Source organism: Mus musculus, chromosome X (assembly GCF_000001635.26).
Source record: "Mus musculus strain C57BL/6J chromosome X, GRCm38.p6 C57BL/6J".
Classification (NCBI taxonomy): domain Eukaryota; kingdom Metazoa; phylum Chordata; class Mammalia; order Rodentia; family Muridae; genus Mus; species Mus musculus.
In genome coordinates, this window is record NC_000086.7 from 20,547,836 (window position 1) to 20,575,196 (window position 27,361).

The following is a 27,361-nucleotide window of genomic DNA, read 5'->3' on the forward strand; positions in this document are numbered from 1 at the left end:
TTTTTAAACCAAATCAAATAAAGGCATTTTTCTTCCCCTTCCAAAAGTATTTTGCAAGCGTTGGCCTGCTGCCACCAAGGTCTTCCCAGCTAGGGAGAGGAAGGCTTTGTTTAACCGCTTTGTTCTTTCCTTTTTAACCTATTTGTGTTTAACAAGATCCCTGTCCCAATCCCTTAGGCATTTTAACAATTTCTTTCTGTTTGCTGAACTAAGAGATTGATTATCTAAAGAAAGCTGTCCAAACCCAAAGCTTACATTTGCTTTACTCCTGCAGCTTCTCACGCCTGTCTGGGGTGGATTTAGCTGGGTACTTCCAGTTACCAGTTGCTGAAAAATGAAAGGACAGCGTGGGCACCCGTAGGGAGAAGGGTGAGCCCTCAGGATCGCTAGTCTCTGCCAGTCCCCGGGCCCGCGGCTACCTATCTGCCTCGCCTCCGTGTCCCTGGGGAGTTTTTTCCCTTCCCAAGGTTCTCTGCCTAGCCTTTGAATCCACTGCACTGTCACTAGCCCTGTGAATAACCGGGACAGGACCGTCTTGGTGGGTAAGATGAAGAAGCTAGATTTGGGCGAAGGCCCCTGGGAAGCTAGATTTGTTCACCCCAATCCGGCGCTGAGACTGCTCTGTGAGTAGCCAGTGAGCCCCGTGGCAGGAGCAAGGCAGCGGGAGTTTAGCTTCCCAGAGTTCGGCCATTGTTGTCACTGTCCCCTGCCCCTGGAGGCTGCAGCAGTGTTACCCTTTTGGTACAGGTACTTCACTTGCAGCGCGGACCCCTGATTATCAGTCCTCTATCACCACCCTTCCCCCCCACCCCGCCCCGCCCAAGCCACCAGTTTGCAGCCAGAATTCCTGGTAGAAACAGGTCCTTTGGCAGCACTGCCCCCACCCCTCCACACACATCGCTTGCAAGACAAACTGTGGGGTTAAGCTATTGCAAAACTCCAACATCTGATCTTGGGGCTTATCTACGATTGATAGCATGAAAGCCCTTTGGAGCCTGGGCCAATTTTTAACAGCCAATGAAAATGGCAAATGCTACAGCGCTGGTAGTTAATAATTTGAGACAGTTCTGAGCTATATTCCCAAAAACATGCAGTTTATTCAAGGAAACATTAAACCACAAGTTATTTTCCTCCCCCTCCTCCTTGGATTCATTTGCCCACCCATGTGTAGGACTGCCTAGTTCAAAGCAGTAAGACCCCCTGGGGGAACCGTTGAAGGTGCTGGCAATTTCCATCAGCTAATGTCTACTGGGGTAGACTGCAAAGTTCCTTCCCCTTCAAGGGAGAATTCTTGACTGATCTCTCTCTCTTTTTTTTTTCCTGATAGTTTTTCTCTTCTCTTCTCTTCTTTCTCCCAGTTCACTGGTCTTTGGCCTAAAGTCCAAGCATAGAATGTTCTTTGCCTGTGGGGTTCAAGGCTCCCTGCCAAACTGGCCTCATGCAAGGAAGCAAGATACAACTAAGGGGGCTGTGAGTTCATCTATTCCAGTGGAGCTGGAGGCATAGCTCTGTAGCAGAATACATTCAAGGTCCTAGTTCTATCCCAGAACTACCAGTACAAAACAAGCAAGCAACTGTATACATCCCAGGGGAAAATGCCCCTCATACCTGCCATTATCTGAATTGAAAATGAACATGAGTTGGGGTTGGAGATAGGGACAGTGCCAGCTCTTCATCCCAGGGCCTGGAACAGGCTACATACCTCAGCCATATACCAAGCCTCTGGCTGTTAACTTAATTCAGTATATTATCACTGATGTACACATTCCTAAAACTGGCTGCTCCCCCCCCCCGCCCCCCCCCAGGGAAATCAATAGCATCAATGAATGAGGGAGAGGTGGCAGCATGAAAAGGTAACCTGCAGACACCCAGAGGGGCCACCAATGAGGGAGCTGCCCACCCCTTGGAGGTCAGAGTGCTGCCATAAAAAGCACTGGCTAGCAAGCGTGCCAGGAGTCATTACAGCCCAGGTGTGGATAGTGGAGTTTTTCCTTTGTCTACTATTTTAAAGGTATCTTGAAAAAAAAAAACTTCACTGGTAAGTTGACTGAAGACGTTTCATGTCATGTCTTATTAGCTCCTTCTTCCTACAATCACCTCCTGTCTTGCTGTACACCTTGCTCCGATTGGGAGTTGAGGAACTACATCCACTTGTCTATTTTGATCCAATACTGGCATACCTAAGGGAGCTTTCCATTTGTTCCCAGATGGCTGTGATAAAATTAATCTTATAATAAAACAAGTAACATTTTTGACTTCTCAGTGCATATAAAAGTCAGAATTTACAGTGTACAGAAATGCTACTGAGTGTTCCTTAACTTAAAAAAAAATCCTTTATTGCTCAAAGTTTTAAATACTGTCTAAGATGTTGAAAACATAGTGCAGATAGAACCGTTCAATGCAGGATTGCTGCTAACCTGTGATTTGTGAAAACTATACCCGCACAGAGCCACACCTCACGATGTGCCTGCCATCTCTACTAAATTTGCTCCATTCAACTGCATTGCCTTTTTTCTGTTTCTTTCAGTCCTTTTCCTGTGACCATGTCTTCCATCAAAGTTGAATGTGTTTTACGGGAGAACTACAGGTGTGGGGAGTCTCCTGTATGGGAGGAAGCGTCACAGTCGCTACTGTTTGTAGATATCCCTTCAAAGATTATTTGTCGATGGGATACGGTCAGCAATCAAGTGCAGCGAGTTGCTGTGGGTAAGTATGAAAACTGAGCTGCTTTCCTTGCAGTGAGCCATCTTTTCCCAGTGCAGGGGCTAATATCACCCTGCTTGTCATTGTCCTGGATCTTTCTGGTTAAAGCCCAACTGAAAATGCTTTGAAACCATGTTGGCTGTGTCTGTGATTCCATGTGTGATTCACTTGAACTCAAATTGGAAGTGATGGCTCTTCCATGCTTTTCTCATCCTCTTGTATGGGTGATAACGTTCCTAGCTTTCTTTGTTTTGGTTTGTGATGCTAGGCCTCAGGCAAACTCATGCTCATTGTGCCACATTATTGTTTTGATGCTTAGGTATTATAGTGTTTCTTTCCTGATTGACTTCCGATGATAGCATCCAGAATGGAAGACTCCATTAATAGCACAGCAAAAGCCATCTACCCTGGTTAGGCCAAAATCACCATTTTAAAACAAAAACCAACAACGGATGTAAGATGTATCTATCACTCACTTCTTTGTGAAAAAGAATTCTTAGGCTTCAAAAGCATCAACCAGGACTGCACAACTGTGGTATTCCTGACAGGACTCCCAAGAGAGCTTTGTGGTTTAAGATAAGGAGTTTCTAGGGCTTTTTTATGGCTCAAAGCAATAGGCTGGGTGTGATTACCAGTAGACAAACAAGTTTCTGGTTTTATTATTGGATTCATGGGAAGAGATACCAGGATTTTCCCCAAATTACAGGAATTTCTGGTTTCTGGTATCTTCCCATGAATCCAACTGACAACTTAAAGCTTGTTTTTTCCTGGTGTTGGGGATTGAATCCAGAAGTTTGTACATACCACTAATTCCATTCCCAGACTAAACGTAGCTTAAAAAAAAAAAAGTGATTTTGTCTGTGTGGGAAGTACTGGTCCTATGGCACATATGTTGAAGTCGGAGGACAACTAGCAGGAGTTTACTCTTTTCACCATGTGTAGAAGTCAGAGGACAACTTTTAGGAGTCTTTCTTCCACTATGAATTTTGAGGAAGGAACTCTGGTCATCTGTTTTCTTTATAAGGCAAGTACTTGCTATGTAGTTACCAAGGTTGATGTAGAACTCACAGATTCTTGCTTCCACTTCTCAAATGCTACTAGGAGCAGCATCTAATTTACCTATCAATGTGTTTATAGCTCCAAAGAAAATGTTTAGCCTCTTCCTTCCCTGGTCCCTCATTCCCAGCATTCACAAAATTCCTACCCCTAATCTGCAAAGCTTCCCACTCATAAAAAGGGTTTGTGTGTTAGCAGGAGTTCAAGAGGCTAAGCTATCAGGAGATATCTCAGGCCATAGTTAGGATCCTTGTTTAAAAAGGTCCTTTATAGGGTCTTGCATATTCCCAGGGCTCTGAAAGGCTTGCATCAACTTCTGAGCAGGGCTTTGTGCTAAGAGAATTTAGCATTCATGGGGTGCTTAGGAAATGTTTCTAAACAAATTCAGATAAATGTATTTCCTGTGAAATTTTGGTAATCTCTTTCTACTTAAAAAGAATTTTTTAAATGCATGAAAGAGTATTAAAACCAGATAAACTAAACTATTAAAGTAAAAAATATAGTAATATAATTAAGAGATATAAAGATTGTTTTTCATTGCAGTCCACATGCATACTTTCAAAAATATTTGAGAGATTAGAAACAATTTATAATTAAATATATTAAAAATAAGGACCTTTTGAAAATGGTACTAACTGGACCCCTTTCCTAAGAGATGTTACAAGACACAATGACCTCTGTGCTACAGGGCCACCAGAGCTTACCTGTTGACTTTGCCTCTGCAGATGCCCCAGTCAGTTCAGTGGCACTTCGACAGTTGGGAGGCTATGTTGCCACCATTGGAACCAAGTTCTGTGCTTTGAACTGGGAAAATCAATCAGTATTTGTCCTAGCCATGGTGGATGAAGATAAGAAAAATAATCGATTCAATGATGGGAAGGTGGATCCTGCTGGGAGATACTTTGCTGGTATGATTTCTTTCTTATTTGTGCCCCTATTTGCTGTCTTTGAATCTTGCTTTGAGTGTGTCTGTGTGTGTGTGTGTGTGTATGTTGCTGTGGGATGAATGAACAAAAAACTATATATGCTAGACAAGTGTTCTATCACAAAAAGTAATACTATATAATGAACACCTCATCTCTATATATGTCCATACCTAGAGTTACTTGTAAACATTTTGTTCTTGTTTTAATATACACTCTATCTAAATCCATTTCTCTCCAGAATTGTGTGTCTGTGTGTGTTTGTGCACATGTGCGGGTGTATGTTTCCTAAGGAAAATGGCTTTTTTCTGAAATAGGGTCTCACTATGCAAACTTGACTAGTCTGAAACTTGCTCTATAGATCAGGCTGGCCTTGAACTCACCTTGAAATCCACGGTGCCTGGTAAAAATGGCATATTCTTACGTGAACACAATATAGTAAGCAACTTACGGAAGTTTATCATTGATTCAATAAATTTATATTCCTGTTGTATCAACTGAGCAAATAATGTCCTTTCTGGAATTTTCTCCCCTAGTGTGGAATCCATTCTAGAATGACATGGTGCACTTGTCTTTTCATCCTCTTAATATGGAAGATTTCCTTGGTTCCCCTCCCCCTCTTTTATGGTGTTGCCATTTTTGAAGAATATGGTCCCACCCACCCTCTTTAATAATAGAACATTCTTCATTTTGGAGATGTCTGATGTTTCCTTGTGATTAGGTTGATGTTAGACATTCCTGGCTGGACTACTGTGGAAGTGATGTCCTATCCTTCCCAGGGCATCCAGTTTGGAGGTACACACTGTCCTGCTACTGCTCATTGGAGATGTTAAGGTCCTATTGCATTCCTCCACTACATAGTAACTGCTGTTTTGTTTTGTTGTTTTAAGAAAAGAGCTTCGTTATGAGACCCAGGATGCCCTTAAATTTGCTATGCAGCCCAGGCTTACATCCCACTGTCTCCAGCTCCCAAATGCTAAGCTTATAGACACACATCAATCACCACATCTTACTATATATAACTTTAAAAGATTTTTAACTAGTTGAAAATTTCACACGTATTTCTCATTTACTTCCCATCACAGCTACTCTGGAAATTAGCCAAAGCTGATTCACCATCTCTATTTTTACCTTCCTACACTGCCTTCTCATGTTGTTGTCTAATGCCACTCTTCCTATGGTGACTCACTAGCACCACAAAAGGAAGGTGAGATCTGAGAAACTGGCTATATACTGGTCCCCATCTTGTTGGACTATGTAAAACCACAGATATCACCCAGAGTAAGTTGAAAGATTAAAGATGGAAACCCATTGAGAGTCCCTTTTCCAATAATTTTTGCCAGATAGAGTAATAAAGCTGATCTTTAAAAAAAATTACTTTATAAGAGTACACTGTCCCTGTCTTCAGACAGATCCCATTACAGATTGATGTGAGCAACCATGTTGTTGCTGGGAATTGAACTTGGGACCTCAGTGCTTTTTTTTTTTTTTTTTTTTTTTTTGGTTTTTTGAGACAGGGTTTCTCTGTATAGCCCTGCCTGTCCTGGAACTCACTTTGTAGACCAGGCTGGCCTTGAACTCAGAAATCCACCTTCCTCTGCCTCCCAAGTGCTGGGATTAAAGGCATGTGCCACCACCACCCGGCTATAGTCAGCGCTCTTAACCGTTGAGCTATCTCTCCAGCCCTATAAAGCTGATCTTGAGGTCATACACCTGTTATCCTAGCACTCAAGAAACAGAGGCAGGAACATTGTAAGTTTAGTGCCAGCCTGGGCTATAAAGGCCAACCTAAGAAGGAACAAGAAATGTCCTTTCATATGTCCTTCCATCTCTTCCTGTGAAGTAGCTAGCAAACGATCTTTGAGAAACTGCTGAGTAACCCATCCTCTCCCGGAGGATCTACTATGTCCTCTTGCCACCCAGCTTTGCTTCTCCTATTTGTAATTTATTTCTTCTTCTTTCAAAATGAAGTATGAAATAGTAGCTTTCTGGTTTCTTCACTCTAATCAGAGTCTGCTCTGGCTTCTGAGATCAATGACATCTAAGTGTATCTCCATGAATACTGAAAAGAATAATGACTTCAGTGAATGGAGCACTTGAGAAGGATGCATACTCTGCTGTTGTTGGGCAAACATTCTGTAAGCATCGGTAACACTCAGCTTTCAGTTTATCTATGCCTTTGCCAACATTCTGTCTATTTCTGTCTACCACTGAGAGAAGGAAATTGATTGTTTCCAATGTAATTCAATAGTTTTCTACCTCTTTACAGTCATGACAAATTTTGCTTTGTGTATTTTAGATCTCCATTAGTAAACACACACATTTAGAATTACTATGTATTATTAGTGAATTGGCCACTTTGAATCTGTAACTCCTGTTTTTGCCATATGTTATATGTCATTTTTCCTTCACTGTTTTCAAGCATCTTTATTTGACTTTGGTTTTCAGCAATTTGATCACATTGTGTTAGGTGTGAGTTTCTTCTTGTTTGCTGTGTTTTAGATGTGCTCATCTTCTTAAATATACTGAAAGCTTTTATATATTTATCCAATCTGGGGAATTTTGAGCCACATAATCTTTGAAAAACTTTGGCCCTGCACTTTTTTTCTCCAGGAGGTATTAGCCCTTCTGCTGTCCCCTGGCTATAGGCTCTGTTCCTTTTTCTTCCAAGGTGTTTTCCCTCTGGTTTTCCCTTTGCCTGACGTCTATTGATCTAGTACTGGCTACTCTGATGTTTTGTTCTTGCCAACACTCTTCAGCTAGTGAGCTAGTCCAGTGCACTCTCTATTTTTGTTTGGTTATTCTTCTCATCTTCTACTTCTGTGGTAATGTTTTCTATTTGGAGTTCTCTTCACTTCAATTTATAATTTTTTTTTATTTGCATTAATCTTTACCAAAGCCTTCCAACATCTGGGCCATATAATTTTCAGAATCTGTTGATTTCCTATACTGATGGGACCATCCACCATTCTCTGTGCTGTTGACTTTATCAGTCATCTTTCTGTCACAATAATGAGATAAATGACACAATTAGCTTATGAAGGGAGAAAAGGTTATTATGATACATGTTTTCAAAAGTTCCAGTCCATAATCAAATAATCCTATTTATTTAGGCCTTTGGTGAGGCAACACATTATGTTAAGAATGTGTGGTAGAAACAATGTCAACTAACCAGACCCCTCAAAACTCCCAGAGACTGAGCCACCAACCAAAGAGCATACACGGGCTGGTCCGAGGCCCCTGGCACATAAGAAACAGAGGACTGCCTTGTCTGGTCTTAGTTGGAGAGGGTAAACCTAATCTTGTAGTGACTTGATGCCCTAGGGTAGGGGGTTGGGGGGGGCAGCACCTTCTCAGAGGCTAAGGGGAGGGGGAATGGGATGAACTATGGAAGAAGGAACCAGGAGGGGGATAATGTCTGGAATGTAAATAAATAAAATTATTTATTTCATAAATTAAATAATTATAATTAATCATGTTGTATTAGTTAAATTTTAATCGGTATAATTATTATGATAATAATTATTAAATAACTTAAATAATTAAAGTAAAAACAACAACAAAAGAATGTGTGGTAAACTGCACACCTTGCAAGCCAGCAAGCAAAGGATGACAGCATGGCCAGTGTTCCACAATCCTTTTTACGGTCATTCTCCTAGTAATCTGAAAACTTCAAATAGGTTCCACCCTCTTAAAGAGCCACAGCATCCCAGAATACCAAGCCTTTAACACATGGACTTTTGAAGATATTCAACACCAAATTATAATACCAAATAATCCTAGACATTATGAATATTATGCTGTGAGACCCTGAACATTGTTTAAATAATTTAGAACGTGTTATAGTTATTTCAGGAAGCAGCATATGTGTTTGGAAGAAGGCCAGTCATTCTAACCTGCTCTGCATTAGGTACAAGGAGGATCTGTTCCATATGTGTGCCTGTAAGCTAATTTGGAGTAGGAAAGTTCTACCCATTAGCTCCCAAAACCTTTGGAGTGCTGATTACAATCTGATCTATTTTATATAGGCTGAGGATAAGCCTAGAAATTCATAAATATCTTTTTTAAAGAGTTATTTATTTTATTTATGTGAGTACACTGTAGCTGTCGTCAGACACACTCCAGAAGAGTGCATCAGATCCCATTACAGATGGTTGTGAGCCACCATGTGGTTGCTGGGAATTGAACTCAGGACCTCTGGAAGAGCAGTTGGTGCTCTTAATGGCTGAACCATCTCTCCAGCCCCATAAATATCTTTTTCCTTCCTTCCTTTCTTTCTTTTTCTTTGGGGGTGGGTGGTTTTTTTGAGACAGGGTTTCTCTGTGTAGCCCTAGCTATCCTGAAACTCACTTTGTAGACCAGGCTGACCTCCAACTCAGAAATCTGCCTGCCTCTGCCTCCCAAGTTAAAGGCATGCACCACCACCACCCAGCCATAAATATCTTTTAAGGGGTTACATTTTTACATATTGAGGGCTGTCCTCAATCTCCTAGTCTTCCTCCTTCAGCCTAGGATTACAGGTGACCACCAAACTTGGCTTATACTGTGCATTTTATTTAGGCTTTCTATACTTGTGCTTAGATGGAGAAGATGAGGTTAGTACATGTTTACTCCTTATTTGAAACCATATCTCTAAATTGCTAAAAGTGTGTGTGCGTGCACGTGCACGCACTTGAAACAAGGAGTTGTTATGTAATGTAACTGGGCCTCAAAGTCATAGAAGCTGTTTCAAATTCACTACCCTGTCTCATAATCTGAAGTATTGATATCATAAATGTGTGTCACCACACCAAGCCTTTGGGCAGATTTTCACTTGCATTAATAAGAAAGACAGTTGCCATCTTTAAAAGGCATCTAAGAGACTGTTTAAATTTAAGATTGTATAAAACTCTCTTGACTTAAATAACGAAAATGATCCTTCATGAAAAAGGATGGGGTTGTGTGCAGGGTTAGAATCTGCAGGGCTGAGCTAATGGGTTTTTTGTTTCCCAAAGGTACCATGGCTGAGGAAACGGCCCCAGCTGTTCTTGAGCGGCACCAAGGGTCCTTGTACTCCCTCTTTCCTGATCACAGTGTGAAGAAATACTTTGACCAAGTGGATATCTCCAATGGTTTGGATTGGTCCCTGGACCATAAAATCTTCTACTACATTGACAGCCTGTCCTACACTGTGGATGCCTTTGACTATGACCTACAAACAGGACAGATTTGTATGAACATCTTTATTGTTTTTCATACCACTCATTTTTTTATCTCCTTCAGCCATGTGAAAATGTCATTATTTGTCAAATAGAGGACTTCCCAATATAATGATGATGGCACAGACTTCACTAAGCTGCCAGTGACTGTGATTCTCAATACGTCTCCAGTCTGGTAATTGAGATTAACACTGTAGCTGCACTAGACAGTGCAGATAGGCCTTGAATTTTCCTTTCTATCACTAAAAAGGGCCTCCCTAGAGAATGGATCCTGCCCTATCAGACAGTGCCAAAAGGCACAAACTATACAAGAGAATGTGATAAAAGAGGGGAAGACTGAAACTTTTAGTTTCTGAGTCTTATTTGATCTTTAGTTAACCATAGGCAAGTATTCACAGGCAAATGAACAACCTTTGAAATGGAAAAATAACAGAAAAGTGCTTCCAGGTTGGTTCAGTTCCATCAATGTTCTGTAAAATGAGCCATCTCTGGAAACTTCGAGGAAAGAAATTATTTAGAAGAATTTAGAAGGGAGACCTTGAAACTGTTTGATGAAAAGTGCCAGACAGGAAGAGCAAAACCAATCATAAAAATGACTTGAAAAAAAAATCACAAGACTTTATGTAGATTTAATCAAGGGCAAACTATTCCAGTACAGATGCTTTGCTTTGAAGTATGTAGTGCTCTTTTTTTTATGACTATTCTTACCCAATTTCCTTGCACATGGCTTTAACATTTTTCCATTATACTTCAATCTGATTGCTGGAATGACCTGAATTTTGTAGCTGGCTGCTCTTCTGCACTGTTTATTGAGGTGCTGGGGATCAAACTCATTTCTTAGTGTGTGCACTGAGATGCAATTCCAGTGCTCCCCTCCCTTTGCATGGTCATTGTTTAGATGCTGTGGATCTTCTTTAAGCATCCTGTGGGTTTTAGAATGCCCTTCCTTTAAGAAGCAAGTTCTTTAAATACTTCTTTCTTGATTTTTGTAAAAAATTAAGAAAAAGAATATGTATCTCCCAAGGTTTTGTGCATGCATTGTTCATATAGTACCATTTAGCTGCCTTATAGATCTTACATTTGGTCAAAGTAGGAGTTTGGGAAACTAATATAGTAATCTAATCACAGGCTGAAGTATGTCTGAAATGAGTTTGCCTAACCTTAGTTGAGGTTGGCCTCAGAGAGCTACCTATTGACTTCATGGTGGCCAATCCTTCAAGGCTGATCCTAACACTGAAGCAAAAGGATTACTTTAAGACTCTGAAGACAGGATGAGCTACACAATGAATACCACAGCCTTGGATGTAGTATGAGACTTTGTCTCTAAATAAATCAGCTTTATTTCATTTAGCGATAGAAGAGTTGTCTAGCATCCATAAGGTTCCTAATTCTATCCCCAGAACTGCGATAAAGAAGGAAGAAAAAAAGAAAAATGAGAAAAAGAGAAAAGAAAGAAGTAAAAGGGAAAGAAAACATTTAAAACTTTATAAAGACAAAAGGGAGTAAATCTATTCCAAACCATGTATTTGAAATCCTTTGTTAAGTGACCAGTATTTATAACCAGCTTGAGAGTGCACTGTTTGTCAGCATTGCGTGACCCACTGTTTGGTCCTGTTTTGATTTTGTTTTTCAACCACAGCCAACCGCAGAATTGTTTACAAGATGGAAAAAGATGAACAAATCCCAGATGGAATGTGCATTGATGCTGAGGGAAAGCTATGGGTGGCCTGTTACAATGGAGGAAGAGTAATTCGCCTGGATCCTGAGACAGGTAGGCTGGAGGCAAAATAGAAGATCCCACCCACTCCAGAAAACACCAGTACTAGACACCATTACTAATACAGTTAGAGCCATATTAGTGGTCTTAACTGAATGATTTAGGAAATAAAGGTAAAAGCTATAACCCAGAATTTATCGTCAAAACTTCTTTTCCTGTGGAAATAAGTTTCTCTGCCAAAACCCAATTGTCAGAAAAGGCAATTAAGTTAAATAAATACATAGATGGGAGCCAGGTAATATAGTGGCTTATAAACTTAAGTGTAAGGAAGCTAAAACTAGAGGATGGTGAATTTGATACAGCCTGGGCTACATAGTGAATACTAAGCCATGTCAAATTCAGCCTACATTAACTCTCTTCAAGGGATGAGTTCTGACATCCACAGTCTCTTAGACCATCCCTATCATCCATGAATGGTCCAAAAGCATTATGTATGTTGGAAATTTCTAGAACTAAGTTTTTAATAATTTATTTGGTGCCTTAGGGAAAAGACTGCAAACTGTGAAGTTGCCTGTTGATAAAACAACTTCATGCTGCTTTGGAGGGAAAGATTACTCTGAAATGTATGTGACCTGTGCCAGGGATGGGTTGAATGCTGAAGGCCTTTTGAGGCAGCCTGATGCTGGTAACATTTTCAAGGTGAGATGGCCTTTTTTTCTGTGTATGTGGGGGAGGGGCATTGTGGAGGGTATTCTGTTAAAAAAAAATTGAACGGTGCTTTTGCAAACATCTAAAAACTATTTCCATTTATCATGTTAAGCTAATCACACTAAACTCAATTATTTCAGTTTTTGCAAATATACACTTTATAAAGTTCAGGATGGCGCGTGTCTGGCTTACTTCCAGTATTTTAAAAATATTTTCATGTTTCAGTAGAATTTGTAAAATCATCTGATTGTTTTGATGTCCTAAAGAGATTTGTAGGTTTTAAACAATTTTTGTGACAACAAAGACTGATTTTTAAAAAGACACATTTTGAGGGCTGAGAGATGGCTCAATGGGTTGAGAGCACTGACTGCTCTTCCAGAGGTCCTGGGTTCAATTCCTAGCAACCACATGGTGGCTCACAGCCATCGGTAGTGGGATCCGATGCCCTCTCCTGGTCTGAAGACAGTGTACTCACATACATAAAATAAGTAAATCTTTTTTGGTTTTGTTTTTTTTTAAATAAGCTGGGCGTGGTGGCGCATGCCTTTAATCCCAGCACTTGGGAGGCAGAGGCAGGCGGATTTCTGAGTTTGAGGCCAGCCTGGTCTATAAAGTGAGTTCCAGGTCAGCCAGGGCTACACAGAGAAACCCTGTCTTGAAAAAACAAAAAACAAAAAACAAACAAACAAACAACCCCCCCCAAAAAAGTAGAAAAATAGAAACACTTTTCTTGGCAGATGAGAAAATGATAGGAATAAATTGTTATTTATCAATGTGCGTGCTTGCTTATTGGTCCAGCATGTATGTGAATGACTGCTTGAATCATATAATAGCTTGTCAGCTAATTCTTTTTCATGATAGAAAATAAAACTGGGGTGGGGTGGGGCTGGAGAGATGGCTCTGTGGTTAAGAGCACTGTCTGCTCTTTCGGAGTTCAATTCCCAGCAAGCACATGGTGGCTCACAACCATCTCTAATGGGATCTGATGTTCTCTTCTAGTGTATTTGAAGAGAACAACAGTGTGCTCATATACGCAAAATAAATAAATACTTTTTAAAAAACAGGGTTGTTAAAGGTAGCTAGATATATTATGTAAATCACAATTTGTTTGGTGATGGTTTGTATATAGCAAGGTCTCACTATATATATATATCCCAGGTTGGCCTTGCACTCACAGCAGTCTTACTGCCTCAGCCTCCCAAGTGCTGGGATTATAAGTATGAACCACCAAGCCTGGCTTTGTAACAGTGGTTTTGAAGACTATTTATCAGTTCCACTCTTTTTCTCTCAACAGATAACAGGTCTCGGAGTCAAAGGAATTGCCCCATATTCCTATGCAGGGTGAACTGCAGCTCTTCCTTGCTGTCAGAAGAAAAAGCTTTGAAGATAACTGAAGAATTAAGGGACTGGAATCAATGAACTTTCAATTTAGTTTTTTTTAATGAGGTGGTGATATTATAGCATGGTTAAGCTTTAATTTACATCTTTGATTGGGCTCTGGTTGAATAAACCTAGGGCATAGCATATTAATGAAGAGTGTCATCCCTGGATTCCTTTATTTACAATTTTTTAAAGGTCGAAGATTTTCCCCAGAGAATGACAAGTGGTTTTGACAACACACTCTAGGCCTTCTATTAAAAGCAATTCTGTAGAAATGCAACAGGGAGTTCAACTATCAATCAGCCTGATGATGGCAAATTGCTCTGGGGGTTGAAATGGGACTGTGACCATTCTTTTTCTGTGTTCCATATTTGCTGCGCATAAGGCTTCCAAAACAAATCAATGCATAGAAACTTAATGATAATTTATAATGATTATGTGACTTTTCATGTGTGTTATTTTACAAACTAAAATACTGGCAGAAGATGTTATTCAAACCCTGGGGCACAATCTGTGGTTCTAATTGCCACCTAGTGGCTATACAAATAAATGCATCACATTGCAAAGAATTCTTTCCATTGTTTACTTTTACACATTCTCTCTCTCTCTCTTTCTCTCTCCCTCTCTCTCTCTCTCTCCTCTCTCTCTCTCTCTCTCTCTCTCTCTCTCTCTCTCTCTCTCTCTCTCTCTCTCTCCCTCCCTTCCTCTTTCCCTCCCTCTCCCTTCCCCCTCTGTATTTACGTGTGTAAATTGATCAGAGAGCAACTTACTTATGGGACTCATGGGTTGACGGGATTGAACTCAAGTTGCGCCTTTATTGGCTAAGCCATTTTACTTGCTGCTGCTGCTGCTTTCTCTTCCGCCCTCTCTTCCTTCTCTTCCTTTTTTGAGATGAGGTTTCTCTCATGTAGCTCAGGTTGGTTTTGAGCTTGCTATGTAGGTGAACTGACCTTGAACTCCTGAGTCTCCTGCCTCCATTTCCCAAGTGCTAAGATTACAAATGTGTGCTACCATGCCTATCTTGGAAAGAATTTTTAAAGCAATATTGTTGGCACTATAATTAGCCTGATCATATTTAAAGTATACAAAGTTGTCATATATTCATATGTGTGTCATATATATTCATATCAACTACATAGACAAAATGAATCTGCACTATCCACAAATATTTATGGTGCCCACCTATCATTCTTTTCTTCTGCCCTTCAGCAGGCTTGTGCCCCATCCCCAGAATATAACTGATCTGCTTTCTCTCCCTTTCAATTTCAATTGACCTTAAAATTGGGTAGTGCCAGGCTGGAGATATAGCTCTGAACTACACTCTTCAGCCCATTTTAATATTTCTTCTCAGAATTTTCAAGATTGCCTTTTCAATATTTTTTGTAATAGCTGTTGTATAATTATATATCAGATCATTCCAAAACCTGCATGATCTTACTCTTGACATCTATTGGTAATCTTTTCCCCACTTAAGTTAGGCAATTCATTGTTTAATATAGTGAGTAATTTTTGGATTGTTTCCTGGGCATTTTGAATATTGCATGTGAGACTGGATCTTGTTAAAATCTTATGAGGAATGTTGATGTCTGTTTCTATAGAGAACCTATAGAGTCAGGTTGAAGCCACAAGTTCTTGCAGTCGTGGTTTCACTGTCAGTTGCAGTTTTCATAAGCTTTGCTCAGGTGTCCTGTGCATGTACCACCCAGCAGTTAGGCTGGAGTTGGATGGAGGTCCAGCTTTAACTCAGTTCTCCATCTGGTATGTATGTACATACAGGTCAGGAGCTGGGTTCAAGCCCAATCTGCAAAGGCCTCCTTACTGGGACTTTTGAGGGAATATGGTACATCAGAAGCCCAGACTTGCCTTCTCTACCTATGCCTACTCTTGTCTGCATATTTTTTGGTTTCTACTTGATTCTTTCTGATCTTTATTCTTCAATGAAGGAAATTCACATAGCAACAGAGTTATCACATGCAAAGATCATATGCAAAAGTTATCATATGCAAAGAGGGCAACATAACTTCATTGTGAAAACTCAAGAGATCAGGGATTGTCTAAGAAGCATAAACGAGACATCTATCCCCGTTACAGTTACCTAGCCTAAGCCACTCATTCTGCCCAGGAGGTAGGTCAAAGCATAGTGGAATGGCAGAGGAACTCTAGGGACTGTGGTGGAGTACTCTGAAAATCCTGAACAACAGACCTCAAGGAAAAGTGGCCAGTTTAGCCCAACTTCCCTCTCTAAAACTTCAAATCTGGAAACACAGTCTAGTGAGACAGAGATTATAATCATTTCCCCAGTGATGGAAGCCTCCACCCATGCATGACAAGCATTAATATCTGCACTATCTATGCCTTTCCTGGTCAGTCGTTGTTCCAGTTTGCTTTTCTGTTGCAAGAAAACACCCTGACCAAAGGCAACTTAGGAGAGGAAAGTATTTGATTCATCTTATACTTGCAGATCACAGCCCATCATGAAGGGAAGTCGGGGCAGGAAGTTGAAGGCTGGATTGCTTGCTGTTCCATTTAGCATTACCTCTAACCAGTGAGTGAACTCACAGTCAAGGATACAGCAGAAACCGTGAAGAAGCACTGCTTGATGACTCACTCTCAGACTCATGCTTAGCTAGCTTTTCTATATAGCCCCAGGGAAGTACGGCCCACATTGGACTGGGCCCTCCTTCACCAATTAACAATCAAGGCAATCTTCCCACAGACATGCCCATGGGCCAGTTTGATCTGGGCAACCCACAATTGAGACTCCCTTCTCAAGTGAGTTTAGACTGCATCAAGTTGACAGTTAAGGCAACGAGAACAGAGTCAGAGGGTTTTCTTAGTGGTTAAGAATTCTTGCTGCTGAAGCTTGAGAGATGGCTCAGCAGCTAAGAGCACTGCTCTTCTAGAGGTCCTAAGTTCAATCCCCAGCAACCACATGGTGGCTCACAACCATTTGTAATGGGATCCAATGCCCTCTTCTGGTATGTATGAAGACAGTTACAGTATACTCATATATAAATAAAATAAGTAAAATTTTAAAAATGCCTGCTGCTCTTGCAGAGGACCCAGGTTCAATTCCCAGTATCTGCAAGGTGGCATCTGTACAAGAATCTGTAACTCCAGTCTTGGGTATCTAATACCCTCTTCTGACCTCCATTGTCAGCACACACAGTGCATATATACACATGCAGCCAAAACCCTCATATACATAAAATAGATAAACCTAAAAGGAAAAAATATTTTTCAAAAATTCAGAGAACAATCTTGAGTATTATTCCTCAGGCACCATCCACATTCTTTACTTTTGTTTTAAGACATAGTCTTTTTTTTAGATTTATTTATTTATTTATTATATGTAAGTACACTGTAGCTGTCTTTAGACACTCCGGAAGAGAGCGTTAGATCTTGTTACAGATGTTTGTGAGCCACCATGTAGTTGCTGGGATTTGAACTCTGGACCTTCAGAAGAGCAGTCGGGTGCTCTTACCCACTGAGCCATCTCACCAGCCCAGACAGAGTCTTTTTTTAGAGATTGTTCTTTTAGAGGATCTGGGTTCAATTCCTAGCACCTACATGGTAGCTTACAATCCTCTGTAACTCCAGTCACAGGGATCCAATGACCTCTTCTGGCCTCCTCAAACACCAGGTATGCACATGGTGCAAAGGCATGCAGGCAAAACACCTGTACACATAAAAATAAACAAACAAAAGTAATGATTTTGTTTTAAAAGACAGGGTCTCTTGTTGACCTAGAACTTCCCAAGTAGGCTAGGTTGACTGGGCACCTGTCTCCAACTCCTCAATGCTGGGATTATAAACACCAGCATGTGTAGCTTTTTAAAGTGAGTTCCAATCAAATTCGGATCCTTATGCTTATAAGTCTAGCACTTTACTGAGCTATCTTCCCAGCACCTCAATCAGTCTCCTAAAACTGACATCTGGTTGACAGTCAATTAAAATCTCTGGCTAACCTGCATGCCCAGACTTAAAGTGAACTCCCAAATCATACCTTGTCAAACTACAAAGATGGTGTGGTGAATTTGACTTGCCAAAAGGCAATCTTAAAAAAGTTCCAGAGCTTCTCTGCACCTTCTTGGGTAGGCATACCAAAAATGCATAGTCCTGAATACATTACACGAGTTATATCTCAGAGAACTCCCTTGACAAATGGTAGGTAACTTCTACACAAAACCCGCTCATGATAACAACAACAAATCCCAGCTCAGTGTTCCTCTCCTGTAACACAGCTACAACGGGTGCAGACATGCACATGTACCCAGATCTGTATCACCCCCTTGAGAGATAAGGGATGTGAAAAACCAACCTGAACTTGCTGCCAATAGTCTGGCTATTGCCTTTGCTGTGAATGGTAATGTCTGTTATTCCTTTTTGTTTATTTTAAAAGATATATTTTTAATTATGTGGGGGCAACATGTGCATGTGTGTGTGGGTGCCTGTGGAAACCAGAAGGCACTGGCTCGGGAGCTAGAGTTACAGGTAGTTGTGAGCCACCTGATGTGAGTGCTGGGGACCAAACTCAGGTCCTCTGCAAGAGCAACAAACGCTATTAGCCACTGAATCATTTCTCCAGCCCCTAACATCCTTTCTTCCCCATCAGAGTCTCATGCCTCCATTTGTATCAATGAAACAGGACAGCTTGTTCATAAAGTTTCAGAATCTTTTAAAGTTCTCAGTATGGACATTGACCTTCATCTGTCAGACATTGATTGAGTCCAGGGTCCTTAAACCAAACACTAACACCTGACTCTCACTCACAGTCCTGTCTTCCCTGTCCCAGATTTCAGCTCTCAAATTATGTTACCAGTTTCTGCTTCCACTGCCCCAGCCCCCACCTCACCCCCAACTGGCTCCACTGAGTCTCACTGTTTGTTTGAAAAAAAAAAAATGAGTTCTGGTCTTTGCAAACAGACCTCACCTGTCCTGGCAGAAATCAAGTTAGAAATCTCTGCCTTCAGTGGACAAATTCCAACTTGCACCACTAGTGCTAAGTTCTCCAAATCCTCCTCCAGTGACTAAAGTTGCACCTGGGATTTACAGTCTAGTTCATCAGGTAGAAGGCAGTTGGGGAATTAAAGAACCCTATAAGGTGATCCCAGGGGCCAGTGTGAACGGTATATACAATCTCCAGGAGACACTCTGTTAAACAACACAATGCATCTGGGCTCTACCCTTTTCTTTCTTTCTTTTTTTTAAAGTTTTTTAATTTATTTTTTTAATGTATATATATATATATATATATATATATATATATATATATACTGTAGCTGTTCAGACACACACCAGAAGAGGGCATTGGATCTCATTACAGGTGGTTGTGATCCACCAAGTGGTTGCTGGGAATTGAACTCAGGACCTCTGGAAGAGCATTTAGTGCTGTTAACCACTGAGCCATCTCTTTAGCCCTACCCTTTTCAACTAGTCACCTAACATTGCCCTGGTTACTCCCTGATCTGGCCTGAAAGGTTGACTGATGTGCTCAACTTGACTCTGGAAGCCACACGGATTTAGCCCTATGGGATCTATACACAGCTTCAAGAGATCTTTTGGAAAGTCTCCAACAGGTATCAGGCTCTAGTTAAAGCCATAGATCAAGTTCTTCATTCCACACATGGTAGAACATGCTTATACTCTCAGGACCAGGATGTTGAGGCAGGAAGATTGCTGGGAATCTGAGGCTAGCCTGGACTACATAATGAATACCAAACTAATTAGGGATACATGATGGATGGTCTCAAAAAAGAAAATGAAAACATTTCCTTATGTTTCGGAAGACTGATCCTTCCACTCCAGGCCCAGGGTTTTTCAGCTGTTTCTCTGCTGGTGTTTTAGGCAGAAAATGAAACCAAAGGTTCCTGTGTTGAAACCTTGTTCCTCAACTGGGAGAAGCAATCTTTGAAAGTTAGCTGATTTGATCCTAAGGACCCTGATGTAAGCAATGAATTACTTCAGTGATGGATCATCATGTGATGATGTTACTGGGATATGGTAGGAGGTAGGGCACTGGTAGAGGCAGGCCAATGTGGATATATGGGTCTTTGAAGGGAATCTCATTGTCTCAAAATCTGTCTTCTGATTAGCTGCCAAAATCAGAAGGTCCCTAGCATGAGGGAGAGGTTAATTAGACCCTACATCTCTGAAGAGCTATTGGCAGTTAATGGTTATTGAGAGAAGACAGCAGTGCTGTAGCCACTGGTAAGTTGCCCATGCTCCAATAAACAACCTCCACCTATGCTCATGCAAGCAATCCTAATTAACCTCAATGGGTCACAAAAACAAACAAACAAACAACAACAACAACAAAAGAAACCCTCTTTACCGAATGGATCAAAGAAGAAATCAAGACATAAATTATAAAAATGTCCTGAAATAAAGTGAGTTTGTGAGGGGGAGAGTGTGCCAGGGTAGGGAGGAGTCACTCAAAAATGTTCCACGAGTAGAGGGGAAAGAGTAGAGGCAGGGGGAAAGTTGCCTTTGAGTGGTCAGCATTCCTGATCTGGTGGCAGGTACAAGAGCCAAATTTTGTTGTAAAAGAAAACAAGTGGGGAGGTAGGAGTGATGAGAGGGATGTGTGAGAAAGAAAAGTCTCAGGGAAAACACTCGTTCGTAAGCTAATTCAGAACTATAATGTTTTAAAGGAGGTTGAACCATGTATAGGTGGATTTTTTGAGACAGGGTTCCTCTGTTTAACAGCCGTGGCTATCCTGGAAGCTTGGTTTGTAGGCTGGCCTCAAACTCTCAGAGATCTGTCTGCCTCACCTTCTGAGTGTTGAGATTAAAAGTGTGCAACACCATGCCTAAGACACGGTTTATTAAATGAAAATCTCCAGAGGCCCTTAAAACTACCCAGACCATTACCATGACTTTTAGTTTCACACCATAACTAGATGGCAAGGCCTTATTGATGAAGACACCACACACCTTAGTTGCAAGGCCAAATGAAATCAATCTGGAATGACCACTAAACTCCTCCCTACTGGTTGACTCTCATACTGCTGGAAGACGATATGCAGGCCATTTTGAAAGAAAAGGCATCAGTGGTTTGTGATCAGCACTGGACCCTGCATTCTACAATATCAACCTGCCAGGTAAGATATGACCGCTGATGCAATAGCAGTATGACTGTTATAGGAGTAACCAACCACTTTCTCACTAGATTTAAGGCCTGCCCCACAGGAGGAGATTCATGCCTAGTACTATAAAAATATTCAAGATCCCATGAGAGGTCAAGGTCCCTAAAGGGGTGCTATTATTGTTTTGTTAAATGATCAGGTTGTTATGCTACCTCCTAAATATTTATGGTTGTGCTAATACATTTGTGCTGCTCTCAATCTTAATCAGGGAAGCTTCCTTTTGCAGTGAGCAGAGGTTAATGCAGAGGTTGATAACTGGTCAAAATTATGAGAATAAGTGGCCATAAGTGTTCAGTCAGTAATAAAATATCTATATGAACTTTCCACTTCGAAGTTCAGGAAACATTGCAGAAAAAAAAAAAGAGCTGGAAGATGGGGAAGAGTGCTGTGAAATGCTGTTATGGCTATGGCACTCATGAGCTCATAGCAACCGCAATTAATTACACAAGACCAGCACAAGATGAAGCCAGTCAAAAATTCCAGTACAGAAGGACTCACAAGACACCATCTCTATCTGGCACTTGATGGCTTCTAGGGAAGGGAGAATCATTTTTCTTTGGCGGTGTTGCTACTGGTAGGTTGCCCATGCTCCAGTGGATGTCCACACACCAATATGCACATGCATAACACTAATTGAGTTATTTAAAATAAGTTTTAAAAGATATGGAATCTAGAGGATAAATATATTAGGGTTCTGGGAAGAGCTGGGGGTAGAGGGAATAGATATGATCAAAAATACATTCTATAAAATACAAAATTCTCATAAAATAAATACAAACATTATATTTTAAGATTTTTAAAATATGTTTAGGTATTTTGCCTGCATTTATGTCTCTACACCATGTATGTACAGTGCTCACAAAGGCCAGAAGAGGGCATGGGCTTTCCTGGGACTGAAGTCATAGATAGTTGTGAGCTACATACACTACAGCCTTTAAGAGTAAGCTTTGTCTTCCTCCTGGGTACCTCAATTTCAGCACGTGGCATGACCAGCACCACATCTAGTCCAGAATGAATGAGCATGTGTGGTGAGGAACCCCGCCTTATTTTCCTCTCCCCTGATCAACTGGGTGGCTTTGATTCCAGAAAGACTCAGTTTCACTTCTGTAAGTCAATAGACTTTCTCTTCTCTGGGAATGCTGGAGCATAGAGTGATAGAGTCAGGATTTTTGTGGACAGAGATTCTGTTAGTTCCGAGGAATGCCTCTTGAGTTGATGTTGCACCTTGCTGCCTCACAATGGATCATGAACCCTCTAGTCCCTCTGATTTACCCCTGGCATATATTCTGAGAAACTAATCTAAATTAATGAATAGACCCCAAAGCAGCGGCTCTCAACCTTCCTAATGTTGTGACCCTAATGTTATGGTCACCCCAAACATAAAATTGCTTTCATTGATACTTCATAACTGCAATTTTGCTACTGTCATGAATTGTAATGTAAATATATATGATACACAGAATATCTGATATGTGACTCCCCCCCAAAGGGGTCACAACCCTCAGGTTGGGAACCACTGCCCACTTTTCTTGTTCTTTTTCTTCTTGTTTCTTGTTTTTTTCCCTCCTCCTCCTCCTCCTCCTCCTGCCCTGTTTTTTGTTGGGGAGCAGCTGGAGAGATGGCTCAGCAGTTGGTAGCACTGGGTGCTCTTTGAGAAGGCCCATCCAGGTTCCCTGCACCCACTGGCCAGGGGTGGGTGGAAATGAGAATTCAAACACCATTTGCCACACAATTCTGTTCCCTCCCACTCCAGAAAATGGCAGCAGAAAATGCAAAAATGGGGACGAAGGGAGAGGATAATGAGGAAAATGAGGAAGGGGTCCTCGACATCTATGTTCATTCATTCTGGACTAGGGTAGGGTGCTGGTCACCCCACATGTTGAAATTGAGGATCTCAATCCAGAAGGAAGACAAACCTCCTTACTCTTAAAGGCTGTGGTGATGGTCTCCCTTTTCCCACTGCCACTGCCTTTAGTTCAAGATTTATCAAAGTGTTCTTGGCCATCAGCACTTATTGTCCTTCAGTTGGAGGCTGAAAGCAAGGCTTAATGCAAGGGGTCAGAAGGAACCCTTATGCTGTACTCTGGAGGGTGATGCCCAGATCAAGATTACAATGTAGCAGTCTTCAGGCCATACTAAAATATAGACCCAGACAGAAGTCTTTGTCTATCTGTAAACTATTCTGATAGCTAGACTCCTTAGGCACCTAAGTAAGAAATAACCAACAGAGTGCTTGCAAAAAATGGCTCAAGGAGAAAGATGCTTGCCCCTACAGACTGTGACAACCTGAGTCCAAACATTGGAACTCAGGATGGAAAGAGAACCAACTCATGAAAGTTGTCCTCTGGCCTCCAGAAAGACACAATCCATGTGTGATGGAGGGCCCATGTTTGTTGCAGTCCACCATTTCTGGACAGCTCTCTGAACTCAGCACAAAATGGAAGACTCCCTTCCCCCAGCAGGGCTTTCCACTCTCTGCCTGACCTTATTTGGAAGAGGTTTCTGAGCACAGCTGCCTGGCTTATCTTAAGCATGACCTTTGGCACAATTCCCTGCAAAATGCTTTCCCCCCAGCTGTTCATGTAATTAGGTGTTAGTGCGCCTACCGAGATAATAGGACTGCTGACTAATGCAGACTGAAGCATACTGTGAACATCAGGCAATCCCCTAGCTGTTGCCCTCTTCCTGTATATTCCATATATTCCTCTCACCCCTTGAGGTTTAGCTGCCTCTCTGGAGCTGATCCTGGAAGTCTGTCATTCTGTCCAACACTGTTCTTTGGCTCTACTCCCCTCACCTTCATGGGCCATGGCCAGTGACCCTTGAAGAAAGGGGAGACCCACACATGTTCACATACCAGCGATAAAATAATATTTTATATGACCAAGAAAGGCAAGGAAAGTCCTTATGGGGGACTCACCACAATGCTGAGTGTGAAAAGTCTATGAAAGTCGGGTTATGATGTGGTAAGTTCCTTTACCAGAAATGAGAACAAAGAGAGCACTTATTGAAACACATGGCAAAAGACAGTGGGCAAACTCCTAGAGAAAGGATCATGCCTTGTGGGAGGGCAAGCTCTTTTATAGCAGTCAAGAGGAAAATGCAAGGCCTTGTCAGACAGAGCACTTACGTGGGACTCATCTCTGGATAAGTAGGTGGCCATCTATCTCATTGGGTCTTAGGTGAGAAACGAACTTTATAGCGTGAGTTCTTTCTTTTCTGGGCTGGCTTTCTGCATAAGACATTCTAAGTCTCTAGGCATCAGGCCCTGAAAAGTCTGGCCCTACCCGTTAAAGTGTATGTAGTGTTGCTCATGGTAGTGTGTAAGACATTGCAGCTAGGGCTCCTTGTGGCTCTTTCTAGTGAGGTAACAGTCCTGCTTAGAGGCAGGCAGCTGTAGCCTTGTTCTGAGCCCAGTCTGCTCTGAGGCAAAACAGGTTTGCTCTGAGGCTAAACTAGCTCAGCACAGGTGTGGTGGCAATCGTTCTGAACTCCAGAAGCAGCTGCTATGGGTTCCTCGGTACTTGCCTTGTACTTGTTAGGGCTTTTTTATTTATTCATTTCATTATTTAATAAGTGTTTTATCTATATATCTGTAGAAGCACCATGTACAGGCCTAGAGTCCCCAGAGATCATGCAGTTTCTGGTCTCCTAGAACTGGAGCTATGGGTAGTTGCAAGCCACCATGTGGTGCTAGAGTCTGTAAGGACAGCATGTGCCCTTAACTGTGGAGCCACATCTCCGGTCCTGGCTGGTTCTCTCATGTGAGGAGAAGGATGGTAAGTGGGAGCAAGTTAAGAGCTTCTAATAGGAAATGGTACTTTGCAACAACTCTCATTTGGGCTTCCTCTTACTACCCTTGAGCTGGTTGGTTTTGTACTCTAACATATATGTGCATTCCTTCTTCTAGAAGGAAGTAACAGCTTATACAACCAGCCTGGAAATTACTTCTCCAATTGTTTTAGTGTTTGGTTGTAGAGGCTTCTGGAAAAGCCTTTGCCTTGGACTGTTACTCTGGGGACTGCGGAGTGACCTATTTAACACTACTTCCTGTATCTGCATTCTCTGATCACTGAGAGTGACCCTGACAGATCTTAGATTTCAATACTCCTACGATTGGGCCCGGAGTTGCTCTGGAATCACTTACTGTACACACTACCCCAGGAGCACGGTAAAGAGCTGTCTACCAAGGAGAGGCAACAGCTGCGACCAAGATAACAGTGGTTCCCATAAGCTAAGCAAACTGTCCCTATCGCTGTAGTTGAGCAGGGATCTCTAGCTCTCTAAAACTCTGCTCCACTGACAGTTGCTGGTGAAACGGCATTTGCTCCTCATAACCCTGAGGCTGTCTGACGGTTGTTGCAGGTGACACCGCCAATTCTGCTTCTGGGCTTGGGATAATGAGCAACCAACCATAATGGTCTGCCTTCTGCTCTCACTGCTACGTCACTTCACACCATGAACAGAAGGCAGAAGGAGGGGACTTGCATGCATTCCCCGGCCTCAGACCTATCCCTGTGAAAACGCTGCATGGAAGGTACAGAAGAATGAAGCATATTGCTGAGCTGCAGCTGGGAAAGGACCAGACCCACACCCCCTGTTATGTTGACACTCCAAAGCATAGCCTGGATGCTTTTCAGAGCCTTTGACCATAACACTGTTGGCTCCCAGTTGCTTACTGTTACTAGAAAGGAAGAATCAGCTTTCTGGTCTCAGCAAAGCTCTGCACGGTTCAGAGCCTCAGCCTTAGCATCCCAGTTCTTTCCTCTTTCCTACCAGGGTTCAGGGGACCCTGGAGAAATGGAGACAGAAAGAGCTTAAGAGCCAGAGAGGATGGAGGACACCAAGAAAACAAGGCCCTCCAAATCAACATGAGCAAAGTTCATATGAAGTCACAGAGACTGAGGCATCACGCACAGGGCCTACATGGGTCTGCACCAGGTGGGGTCCGAGAGCTGAAAGAAGTGGCCGCATGCCCTCATCCTTAACCCAGAAGCAGTATCCAGGTGATAACCACATGCAAACAGATTTTTAAAAAAAGATTTATTTATTTATCTTATTTATGTGAGTACACTGTTGCTGTCTTCAGACACACCAGAAGAGGGCATCAAATCCCATTGCAGATGGTTGTGAGCCACCATGTGATTGCTGGGAATTCAACTCCGGACCTCTGGAAGAGCAGTCAGTGCTCTTAACCACTGAGCCATCTCTCCAGCCCACACAAATGAAAATTTTAACTTTCTCCAAGAGAGTTTCACTGGGAAAACAAACCTCTCTTAAGGGTAGGATGCATTTCCAGCAGTAGACAGCCAACAGAAAATGAACTGATCACCATCTTTAGAGTTTCCTTGCCTCATAATATTAAGTCAGGGCAATTTCCCCCTATTTTACAGGTCCTTTGCACGTGTATCTATAATGGCTTATGGTTTGGGGTTTTTACAGGAGTCCTGATTGCGCAAACGTGTATGTCTCTGCATATATATGTGTTTCTTCTGCTTTTTCTGTGGCTCTACTATTTTATGCTGATGATACTTGCAATACACGGAAATGTGATTCTCTTTTTGTTTTCTTCCTTCCTTCCTTCCTTCCTTCCTTCCTTCCTTCCTTCCTTTTTTTTTTTGGTTTCTTTTTATTTATTTATATTTTTGAGACAGGGTTTCTTTATATATAGTCCTGGCTATCCTGAAACTCACTCTATAGACCAGACTGGCCTCAAACTCAGAAATCCACCTGCCTCTGCCTCCTGAGTGCTGGCAGCGTGCGCCTCCACTGCCCAGCTACTGCTTGGATTAAACTCGTGTACCACTACCACCCAGCTCTTTTTCTTTTCTTTATAGAAATTTTAAATTATTTTATGTGTAAGGTTATTTTGTGTGCACATATATCTGTGCACCATTTGTGTGACTGGTGCCCATGGAGTCCAGTAGAGGGGACTGGAGTTCCAGAAACTTGTGAACTACCACGTCGGTGTTGGGAATCAAATTCTGGTCCTAGGGAAGAACAGCTAGTGCTCATCTCTTCAGTTCCTCTTTTTCTTTTCTCACTTTATGAGAAAATTGTGAGTGATTTGGCTATTTTTTGACGTGCTGGGGGTGGAACTCAGGGCCGTACAGCTGTTAAGCTGCTAATGAGCTACAGCCCCAGTCCTTGATTGACATTGTAAGGTATACTTTATTCTCCTGTATGTGATGGTCGGCTCAGAGGCTTACTGCCTCCATCTGCCAACCTAGGCCTAGACCTAGAAGCTAGACTCTAATCTAGGCCTCAAATGTTTTCAGTCTCTGAGACTTATTATTAAATAATTTTACTCTTTCCTAGTTCCTTCTGAACTCTGGCTGGCTGGTTCAACTCAGCTGTCCTGGCTGAAGCTCCTCTCTAAGCTGACTGATTCAATCTGGGCTTCTCTCAGCTTCTCCTGAATTGCTCTGCTTGGTCTCAAACTAACTTTCGCAACCTGTTCTGGTATTCTGGGTCCTTCTCATTCTCTGGCTCTTTCTGGATTCACCTAACTTTTCTCTCTGCAGCCTG

At 41.8% G+C, this 27,361-nt stretch overlaps 1 protein-coding gene across 2 annotated transcripts; it reads left to right on the forward strand.

Moving 5' to 3' along the window:
* Positions 1-1,930: 1,930 nt before the first annotated feature.
* Rgn (regucalcin) lies at positions 1,931-14,254 on the forward strand. Of its 2 annotated transcripts, none has more exons than XM_006527572.3 (7): positions 1,931-2,011; positions 2,528-2,706; positions 4,485-4,667; positions 9,677-9,892; positions 11,520-11,651; positions 12,142-12,296; positions 13,600-14,254. In XM_006527572.3, the coding sequence occupies exons 2-7, from the start codon at positions 2,544-2,546 to the stop codon at positions 13,648-13,650; spliced, it is 900 nt and encodes a 299-aa protein (XP_006527635.1). In that variant the 5' UTR covers positions 1,931-2,011; positions 2,528-2,543; the 3' UTR covers positions 13,651-14,254. The 2 variants fall into 2 exon arrangements, with proteins under 2 accessions (XP_006527635.1, NP_033086.1); NM_009060.2 differs by having other exon boundaries at positions 1,983-2,038; positions 13,600-14,252.
* Positions 14,255-27,361: the final 13,107 nt, after the last annotated feature.

Bases quoted from the DNA above. Each gene is read 5' to 3' on its own strand.
- Rgn (XM_006527572.3), top strand. From the start codon at position 2,544: ATGTCTTCCATCAAAGTTGAATGTGTTTTACGGGAGAACTACAGGTGT. The intron at 9,893-11,519 runs GTATGAACATCT...TTTCAACCACAG, and splicing joins CCTACAAACAGGACAGATTT to CCAACCGCAGAATTGTTTAC. The intron at 12,297-13,599 runs GTGAGATGGCCT...TTCTCTCAACAG, and splicing joins ATGCTGGTAACATTTTCAAG to ATAACAGGTCTCGGAGTCAA.